Raw genomic sequence first — 10,422 nt, forward strand, 5'->3', positions numbered from 1 at the left:
ATATATTCTGAATGAAAAAATGTCTCTAATTAAGAAACATAATGTATGGATTGTGCACATATTGATTATAGTTGAACATTCTACATGGAGAAATATATTTTGGTGTTGTGAAACCTTCCTGTGGTCAGGGTTTGTATTTATCTAGAAAGAGGAAGTAATTCATAGAAGAATTATGTAAGCAAAATCTTTTGCGACGGTGCTATTTTCCCTTGTGGTCTCTGAAGTGTCGATGTGCAGTTCAGGGCCGAAATGCAAAAAACAAACAAAAAAAAACCCATAAGAAAACGGTGGCAACAACTTGAGTGACTGTGACAAAAGCTCATCAGACATGGGGCTACATGGGTGACTGTAAATCCATTTGGTGATCACTGACATAAAAACTGGGATGTCCTGCTTTACAGTTAGAACCTGTTCCCTCAGGGGAAAACTGAGACTTCCAGAGATTGGACTGAGCAGCTGGCCCCACACCGAGCAGTGCAAGTAACAATCTGTCCTTCTGACAGATGAGGTTAAATGGCTGGTCATTTGAGCCCTGCTGATCATGCAGGCAGAGATATCTGCAGCTCCAGAGAGATGCGCTCACTGCTGCCATTTCATAGGCCTGCGGTCACTGTCACACCCATTGCTTTGGACCGCTCCGTTTTCACACACCTCTCCAATCTCCCTGATTGAGCATGAACTCAACGTACACTCCTCTCTGGACCTTTCAGAAAGGATGCTTAAACTACTTCTGGAACTAAACAATATGTTTCACATATTCAGCTTTACTATTCAAAAATATGAAGAGCATAGAGAGAGCCCTAAAAAGTGACTAAATAGTCTGATTAACTTCTAAACACAAATTAAGAAACAGTATTTTTTTTATGACTAAGCACTTTGTTTACATATTAATACCCTATTCCATTATTTATTACACTTTCAAATGTGATGATTGATGGCTGGCACTCAGGACTTACATACTTCAGCACTTAATTTGCATTTTGTCTTCAAACATCTTAGAGGTATTAAAGGAATTTGCCCAAGGCGTCCCAAAAGCAAGTATGAACACCCCCATGCTCTAATTTTCATTCCAGGCTGCCAGGTTGACCTGCAAACAGTTTTGGAAATAGTTCACCAACTTATTTTCAAGCACTTTGTGACCTGATGGTGTAGGTTTGTGTTAAACTTGTGTGCAGATCTCCTCACGTTGGCCCATGCAACACAGTTGCATTTTAATAAAGGATCACTTATACATGCATGTAATGAACAAAACATTGGATTATGGACAAGATTAATCTTTATTAGGCTATCAAATGTAGTTAGTGCATCTTCCCAAAGGCCATTAAAATAATTCATGACAAAAATAAACATTTCTTCCTTATGAATCTGCTTTTCCTCCACTTTAACATGTCACATTACATGTTCGTGAAATACAATATATCAGCATTATGATGAAATTTTAAAGGCAAACGAAACATGGGTCGGGGGAGGGAGAGGGAGAGAGAGAGCATGCTATTCAGACAATAACATGCGCGGGAAAAGGAGGGCGGGGAGAGAGGAGGAGTGGAGAGAAGACGAGGGAGAGGGGGAGGGGGGGCTAAATGGAAGTCTTTTTATCTCTAGTTTCCCACATCCTGTGAACGGCTGCAAAGGCGGCCACCCAATTTGAAAGAATGAGAGGAATGCGCCTATTCTCCCCAGCGCGCTTTGATGCGCAGCCAGTTGCGATGCATTGTCAGGCAACTCAAATAAAGACCATAGTCCTGGACTTCACTTCAGCCAATAAACCTCTGTGTTTAATGTGAAAATAATCAGGTAAATGGCAGGGGGTTAGAATAGCTGGAATGCAATTGATGAACTGCTCTCAGGTTGTGTGCCTCTTCCTGCAAAAACTTTATTAAGCCTCGCGGATTCTTTTAGTGCAACTAACAGAAACCGTCTGTTTCTGTTCTCAGATTCAGACACAGCAGGGGGAGAAGAGAAGAGTGAAAATTAAAAAACACAGCAACAGAGATTTCAGATATGGCGAAACTGTATATCATTTTAGGTATAACAGAGCAGAAAATACATCCAGTTTCGGTAACTTGATTCACTTCTCCTGTTTTTGAGGCTTATTTATACTTGTGTATTCTTATCTTCTATTCCCGCCTAGTCAGTACAGGAGGGGACGGGGGTAGCACTTGGCTTTGAATTTGCATTTCTCTCCAACTTGAATTTATAATTATTACTTTAGTCGTCGCCCCCCCCCCCCCCCCTTTTAGCGCGTTTTTATTCCCGCCACGTCTGTGTCTGGCCCGGCCGGTTATGAGGTTGGCTTCATTTTGATTCGGTGATTTGCCTGCGTTTGGAGTGCGTCTGTGCGGTCCTATTGGTGCAGAGAGCGGAAAGGGGCGGTGAAACGGGGGGACGTCTGAGCATATTGTAACGCCCTCTTACTACTGCCTTATAAGCGTCCCCTGTCGCCCCCCCCCCCTCGAGCTCGTTGTTTCCCAGAGCCGCTGTGTGACGGAGGCAGTGCACAGCACACCGACTTCTGTTTATATCGTGAATTTTACTCAACTGTTTACAAAACATTGCGGGCTTCAGCCGTGGTTTCACGTTAGTTTTTAACGTGAACTCAGATTTCCATACGCCGGGACGAAATTGTTGGCTCTGTTTTCCTGGATCACATGCGGCTTTTCTTCTACCCGAAAGAGAGGATCCCTACTGCATTTTTGTTCCTGCAACGTGGACCTGAAACCCTACACGAGAGAGAGAGAGAGACACAGAGAGACGCGCTATCGGAATAAAATTGCCGTCATAAACCAAAAATAAACGAAGAACGCGCACATCATCGACCTGTGGTGGAGATCCTCAAAGGAATGCTGCTGTCCAAGCTCAATTCTCTGGCTCACATCTCCACCGTAGACATGCCGGCGAAAATGCAGCACCAAGTTCATCAAGGTTAGACGCCCTTTTTCCCGCTGTAGCGTCATGGAGGACGCGGCTGCAGCAATTGCTGGCAGCGCCCTCATCGTGGCTCAGTCACGATAAAACCATAATATCATTTATTAATATCCGCATTGTGATAACTTGATGCTGTCGTCATTTTGCTGTACCTGCCGGTGTTTCCAGAGGGACTAGTTTGGTTTTCCCCCCTGGTATTTACCGGCTGTGTTGATGGGTTTTTTTGCAGTGAAGGAGAGGGAGGCTTTCGAGAAGCTCTATCAGGTCGGCGCGGTGCTGGGCAGCGGCGGGTTCGGCACCGTCTATTCCGGGACGAGGATATCCGACGGAGCTCCGGTTAGTATGCTTTGCGTGTAAATATATTAGGATATTTTTAAGTAGCTGCTTTTTATTTGGGGCTGTTGTGCATGTCATTTGACGCCGTCTCTTCTTTCCCCTGCTAGGTCGCTGTCAAACATGTGGCCAAGGACAGAATCTCCGACTGGGGCGAGCTGGTAAGAAACGATTTATGCAACTGTTTTATAATTCTAATTAGAGTTGATGTACCTAATTGACCTAATTAAGTTTATTATTATTATTATTATTAGTGTATTATAATTATCGACAACTAAATTGCTTCCATGAAAGGCACTAAATTGAAATATTTCAAATATTTGATTTGAATTGTGTGTTATTTTAGCATATGTAGGCCTAATAAATACTCATGTTTATCATTATGTGTTCAGCCCAACGGCTCCCGGGTCCCTATGGAGATTGTGCTGTTGAAGAAAGTCGGGACGGGCTTCCGCGGCGTTATCAAGATGCTGGACTGGTTTGAGCGGCCGGACAGCTTCATCATCGTGATGGAGAGACCCGAAAACGTCAAGGACCTGTTTGACTTCATCACGGAGAAAGGTGCCTTACCGGAGGAGCTGGCGCGGAGCTTTTTCCGCCAGGTGCTGGAGGCCGTGCGGCACTGCCACAACTGCGGCGTGGTGCACCGGGACATTAAAGACGAGAACATTCTCATCGACCTGCGCACCGGGGAGATAAAGCTCATCGACTTTGGATCCGGAGCTCTGCTGAAAGAAACCATTTACACAGACTTTGATGGTGAGTCATCAACTGTGAAAACATGCTGTGGTGATGTATTTGAAAATGATTTTCATTTGTAGTCTTTTTGTGTTGTTGACAGAATAGAGTGGTAAGAGCTTTTTAAACGCAGTAGTCGTTGCAGTAGCCCAGGGAACCTCTTCAGTATTTTGATTCGTGGCCCCAGACCCCAGTAGAAATTCCGAGGTTGTGTCATTTCTGGCATCCCCTCATAGCAGCTAGCAGTACTGTCTGAGCAGCATTGACCTTGCTTTGGCGCCCCCCACCGGAAATAAGCAGCATTTTTACAACTCAAAGTTTGTAAACAAAGTCACATGTCAGCTCACCCTCCCACACACTTCCCCCCCCTCCTTCTCCCCCTCTCTCACAAACACCAGTCTGTCATGCTCCCTGGCACCTGAGCCCAGAAGCAGCTGCAGCTGATAAATCTGCACTCTTTGTTCACCACTTATTTTTACCAGTGCTTTCCTTTTCGATTTGACAGACTCTTTTTATTTCCTCCCACCTGACAGGCACAAGAGTGTACAGCCCCCCAGAGTGGATCAAATATCATCGCTATCATGGACGCTCTGCCACAGTTTGGTCTCTGGGCATCTTGCTGTATGACATGGTGTGTGGAGACATCCCTTTTGAACACGATGAGGAGATCACAAGAGGGCAGGTCCTCTTCCGGAGGAGAATCTCCACAGGTAAATTCACATTGCTATCAGTGTTGTAGGTTTTTGGTCACAGGTGTGTAATATTTCATGCTCAGTTTATTGCTCTAGACTTACTGGTTGTCCCCCCCCCCTTTCCTCCTCCAGAATGCCAACAGCTGATCAAGTGGTGTCTGTCTCTGCGGCCAGCCGACCGTCCGTCCTTCGAGGACATCATCAACCACTCGTGGATGCAGAGCACGTCCTCCTCTGTAATCCCATCCACAGTGCAGACAGAGAAGACAACCACAGAGATCAGGCTGCACAGCATCAGCCACGAGCCCACAGCCTTCACATCCACCCCTGTGGCCGTGGCTCGGTGACGGAGGCAAACCGCTCGCTCCTGGCTACATTGGTCCAAACTGGACTACACTGACACAAGAGACTATTACAAAAGACTTATCTAACAGACTTGAAGCAGGGGAGAGGGTGTGGGGGGGCTGCAGTGCACAGGCCGATGGTCCCAAAACAGGCGAGAGCAAGGTGTAAAGGACTACACGCAGAAGACCGAGGCCATAACAAAACCATTATCCCTTGGTTCAGCCCGGCAGGCCAGACCCTCACAGCCCGAACTACCTGATTTTCCCAGTCGTTGACCTGCGTCGGTGTCAGAACATCATCCTCACTGGACTCTGATCTCGGCAACGGGTATTTAGCAGTCTGTAGGAGGGCGTGCTCTGAATGCACGGACACCTGCAGTCAGAACATACAGCAAATGTGCTCGCTGTTCTGCTGAATGTAAGCGGACAGTCTGAGTTATGTAACCTCACGCTACACTGTACTCTGCTCTCTCCCTCTATTCTATCTGTCACAGTAGATTGGGAAGAGCAGAGGCGTTGGCAAAGAGGATTTTCAAAAAGTGCCTTTTGTGAGATTGTTGGGGGACCCTGAAAATACTTGAAATTGTGAAAGCAAAAAGGCTCTCCACGTCGACGGCCATTTTGCTCCTTACTCTGTACAAGGCTTTACATTGTTTGTTTCTGTTTGTTTCCTCTCATGGGCCTAGATCAGTAAAGCCTATGCCATTTACAACCACTACTTCTGCAACTCCAATGTCATTAGCAACCAGGCGACCTCGTAGCTCTGGCAGCAACCTGTGCAAACAAATCATAAAAAAACAAAAAAAAAAACTAGAAACACTGGACTTACCTCACTCTGTTTACTACAGCATCCACCTCTACTCTACAACCTCCACTTCCTCTTCTCGTGTTGTACTGTATACAAACACAAGGCTTAGGCGAACGCTCGTTCACACGAATGCACACCACAATGCAAACTTAACCACACTGAAATACAATACCCTCTGCTCTTCACTTAATTATTTTTTTTTTTTTTATATGTTTAAACAGTGCCTCATACAGGTCTCAATTCATTGGGGACAAGAATTGTAAATAATAATGATATTTATTATTGCTGCGACTTCTTTTCAAACTCAGTGAATGCAGAATTTATTTATTTATTTATGAGAGAATTTCGGCTCTACAAACGTATTTCATTCCACAGTCACTGAGGGTCCCACAGATTATTTAAAAGCAACAGATGAAATGGATTTCTTTGACCATATTTATGGCTTGAAATTTTAAAAGAGCAGATGTGTGTGTTTGTTTGTCTATAATGTAAATAACTTGTATATAGTCCCAAAAGTACTTCCATCCTAATGTATGTAAATATTGAACATCTACTGATGGTAACTGGTTTTGTTACGCTGTTGCCTGCTGTGTGAGCAAGTGAGTTCTGAGTGTGTGTGTGTGTGTGTGTGTGTGTGTGTGTGAGTGTGAGAGAGAGGGGTGAAAATGAGAACTCTTCTGGTTTCATGAATGTGGCTCGGATTGTTGTTTTGTCATTAATTCAAATTAGAATTGTAAATTATGTTAGAACCTATTTTTATACAATTTCAATAAATATTTTTTTAAACTGTGACGAGTGACTCCTTTGCGTTGCTTCAAGTAACAGTCGGAGGTTATTACCCTGTGTAGCCCAACATAATCATGTTATAGTAATGAACTGTTAATGAACGCACAAGGTGAAACTAAAATGTCATAGGTGAAAAACCATAAGTGTGCCAGGACATCACTTTTTAGGATAGCATATATTTAGGAAAAAGTTTAAGTAACAGCAGGCCATAGAGTATTTTAACACAAATAGAATTTACTAGGTCAGAAGTTCTTAGCAGGTTTCCTGTTTGACACCTTTGTTAAAAAAACAGCGGATACAAAGAACAGATGAAGAGATAAGAGAAGGCAGATGGCAACAAAAAGAGGCACGTGCTTATATATAAGGAGGAAACATGCCTAAAAATAATTCTCAGAATTGAATTTCTACTGCAAACTGAGATATTTAAGAATGCCAAACAGCACTGACTTCATTATTGACAGAAAATTGGTGATTTATAGCAGCCACTTGATTTAGAGGAGTTATTATCCTGATAGGAGATGGATTTTGTCAAGGTGATCTGACATGGCAGAATAAAAGCATTTACACATGCAGGAACAGAGGACATTACACATTTATCCTATGAACTAGACATATCAGGCACAAAGTATATGACAGCTTTATTTAATTTTTATATTCAAAACATGATTATCTAAACAATATGGTTTATTATTATGGGTTAAAATAACCCAACAGTGTGGCTGAATTGACCCAGAGATCAACCAATCTGCAGCTGAAGTACACCCTGGCCCCCTGTGAGCAGTCTTAAAACTAGATTTTGGCACGTCCCTGCTACAAGAAGGGCCACAAAGATTGAGTAATAATACAGGACCCACCTTACTTGATATAACTTTTTTAACCAAGTATAAAATTTTAATTTGGTAAAAAAAAATGATGTCCTGGCACACTTATGGTTTTTCACTCTGATACCTATGACATTTTAGTATCACCTTGAAATGATGTGCTTTGTGTGCACCAACAGTACATTACTATAACATGACTATGTTGGGCCCCATAGCAGTTGTCCTCTTGGCCCTGCTGGCAAGTAAACATAATGTAGTTAAAATAGCTTGTCCAACTACATTAAAATCCTGTTTGCACATTTATGCATATGTAATATTAATCTAATAAAACAATACATAAAAAGTACTTTTAATTTTGATATTGAAAGTACATTTTGCTGATAATACTATGTATTATTACTGAATTAAAAAGTTTAAATGCCAGATTTACTTGTTCTGGTGTAAAAAAAAAAATAAAAAAAAGTTGCTTTGTAAAAACTTTTACATTGTAATAAAGTAATACCTTCTTCCACCACTGCTCCAATCAATTATAAGCCATACAGTAATCGCCCTCTGCTAATTCACAGCTGGAATGTGGGCCACTGCTTGTCTTCCTGGCTTTAATCCCACTAACAAACTGCAGATGCTCTTGTGGGTTAATCTAGACCTTTAAGCGGTGATAGTGACCAGCAGGCAGAGGCCAATCAGGGATCTGCTTTCTTGGATAGATAAGAGTTGTAGGTTTAATCAGTTGTGATGCTCCTGTGGGACTTTTGGCCTCACTGCTAATCTTCCTCAAGACAGCTCCGCTTGGAACCCACCTACTGTGAAATGAAGATTTACACAACAGTAAATTACATAAAGGCTGGAAACTCTGCTGCTTCCATCAACCCCAGTTAGTACCTTTACGGCTGCTATTTAAGTGGATAGGAAATAAAACAAAGGGATGCAAATGGAAAACAAAATGCTAGCATCTTTCAGCTCATTATTTTAGTTTTACAGCCTGCAACCTTTATTTTTTTCACTGTTCTTATTGTTTGTTTTCGGTGAAACTTAAAAAATTCACCAACCTAGGAGTCGGGGAATTGGACTACAAATGAATGTGAATGGTGCTCAGTATCTGTTTCTAACGCATCAATTTAAAAGGTGATTGGGTTTAAGGACACTTTTTAGCCATGCTAGCAGTGTGGCTCTACGGAGAGCATTATCATGTTGGTAAACCACTTTTGTCCAACACAAGTATTGGTTGAATTGCCGTGACATTTTGAACAGACATTCATGGTCCCCATAGGATCATATACCAACTTTGGTAATCCCCCGACTTTCCCTAGAGCACCACCATGAGGTTGATGTTTGTGGTTTTGAGTGAAATGTCTTGACAACTATTAGGTTTGTCATGAAATTTGGCACAGGCATTCACGTCTCCTTCAGGAAGAATTGCAATAAATTTAGGGATCTCTCAACTAAGTTTGTTTTTCATATCAATTTGGTTTATGACTAAATACCTGCAAAACTAATGACATCATGGTAAACATTTCCTGGTAAACATCAGCATGGTAGGATTTACAGTTTGAGCATCGCAACGTTAGCATTTAGCTCAATGCACTGCTGTATACTCTTAGTCTCGTTATAACAGAAGTGGCCAGAAATTATTTCTCTTTGTGCACTTGTTATAATAGACAACTAAAGGTATTCAGTGCAAATGTTTTAATTACTTGTCAACTGTTTCAGTTTCAGACAAAGTCCTGCAGTGGCTCCATGCAACTCACTCTATGCATTTTTGTATCAGATAATAACAGTCAGTGGTTATCAAAGGAAACCAGCCCCAAAAATAAAATGTCATCTCAAGAATGAATTTAAACAGTAGAGCCAGTCTTGATCTTATTCAGGCTTTCTTTTGCAAGTTCTCAGACAACATACAATTTCGCTGAAGAGATTATGGTGTGTCAGAGACCACAGGTAATTTCTGAGAATAACATTATTTCCCCTCTCATTCTGAGAACCACATGCCACATCAAACTCATGCATGTCAGCTTGTGTTATGAACATCCTAAAATGCAGCAATGCAGTTCTGCTGCTCCAAATGCTGGACTTCTTCTAAAGGTCATCTTCTACGTAAGCCTTTATTCAGTTGGACAGGTGATAGGTCATTACTGAATGAAAACTAAACATAGAATCTATTTTTGTATTGCTTGCAGTTGAGATTGAGGCTATAATTGGCATTTTTAGATTAAGAATATATCAAATGTCAATGTAAAAACAAAGGAACAATGTTGAAGAGGTCACTCGTAGTTATGAATCAACAGAGAATTAATCACCTGAATCTGAAGTTCCCTTCTGCCTTGAGGAACTACATTATTGTCAGTTTTAGCTTATTGTTTAGCTGCTCAGGCCAGCTAAACAATAATCACTGTTTAATTGGTTAAAAAATGTTTTCTCATGCTGTGTTTTCTACCAAAATTTCAACAAGCCAGGAACAAACCTGGACCCACGAGGAAGTGAGATGCCTCCTGAATATTTGGGCAGAAGAGAACATTTCTCAATAACTAGAGAAGGCACATTAGAACATTGAGGTATTCTAACAATTTAGCGACACAATGATGAAGAATGGATTTTAGCTAACTGTTGAGCAGTGTTGTGTGAAAGTAAAAAGAACAGTGTCAACGGTACTTTAAAGTACTGTGGTATGTAAGTATTCGGAGGGGTTTTTATTTTTACCTGCTGACTGTATCACCAATAATTGAAAGCCATTTCAACCACATGGCTTTTGTTTACAAATTCTGAACCAAGTGAGTTTTACCTTTGTAAACGCAAGTCAGACCAGTTGGACAATTTAAACAGATCTTTAGGTTTATGTCTGCCCTAAATAAAAGAACTATTAGCTAACAAGTTTTGCGATATACCTAAAAGGTGATGATATGTCAGCATTATGTTCACCAGTTGTTTCCCCTGCCCCTTAGTGGACAAAATAAGTCACATATGGCAGGAAGTAATAA

At 41.7% G+C, this 10,422-nt stretch overlaps 1 protein-coding gene across 1 annotated transcript; it reads left to right on the plus strand.

The window, feature by feature from the left end:
• Window positions 1-2,468: 2,468 nt before the first annotated feature.
• pim1 (Pim-1 proto-oncogene, serine/threonine kinase) lies at window positions 2,469-6,632 on the plus strand. Its single transcript, XM_046056632.1, has 6 exons — window positions 2,469-2,922; window positions 3,155-3,261; window positions 3,369-3,419; window positions 3,651-4,017; window positions 4,530-4,706; window positions 4,821-6,632. The coding sequence occupies exons 1-6, from the start codon at window positions 2,841-2,843 to the stop codon at window positions 5,033-5,035; spliced, it is 999 nt and encodes a 332-aa protein (XP_045912588.1). The 5' UTR covers window positions 2,469-2,840; the 3' UTR covers window positions 5,036-6,632.
• Window positions 6,633-10,422: the final 3,790 nt, after the last annotated feature.

Source organism: Micropterus dolomieu, linkage group LG08, assembly GCF_021292245.1.
Source record: "Micropterus dolomieu isolate WLL.071019.BEF.003 ecotype Adirondacks linkage group LG08, ASM2129224v1, whole genome shotgun sequence".
Taxonomy (NCBI): Eukaryota; Metazoa; Chordata; class Actinopteri; order Centrarchiformes; family Centrarchidae; genus Micropterus; species Micropterus dolomieu.

Bases quoted from the DNA above. Each gene is read 5' to 3' on its own strand.
- pim1 (XM_046056632.1), top strand. From the start codon at position 2,841: ATGCTGCTGTCCAAGCTCAATTCTCTGGCTCACATCTCCACCGTAGAC. The intron at 4,018-4,529 runs GTGAGTCATCAA...CCCACCTGACAG, and splicing joins CATTTACACAGACTTTGATG to GCACAAGAGTGTACAGCCCC. The intron at 4,707-4,820 runs GTAAATTCACAT...TTCCTCCTCCAG, and splicing joins CCGGAGGAGAATCTCCACAG to AATGCCAACAGCTGATCAAG.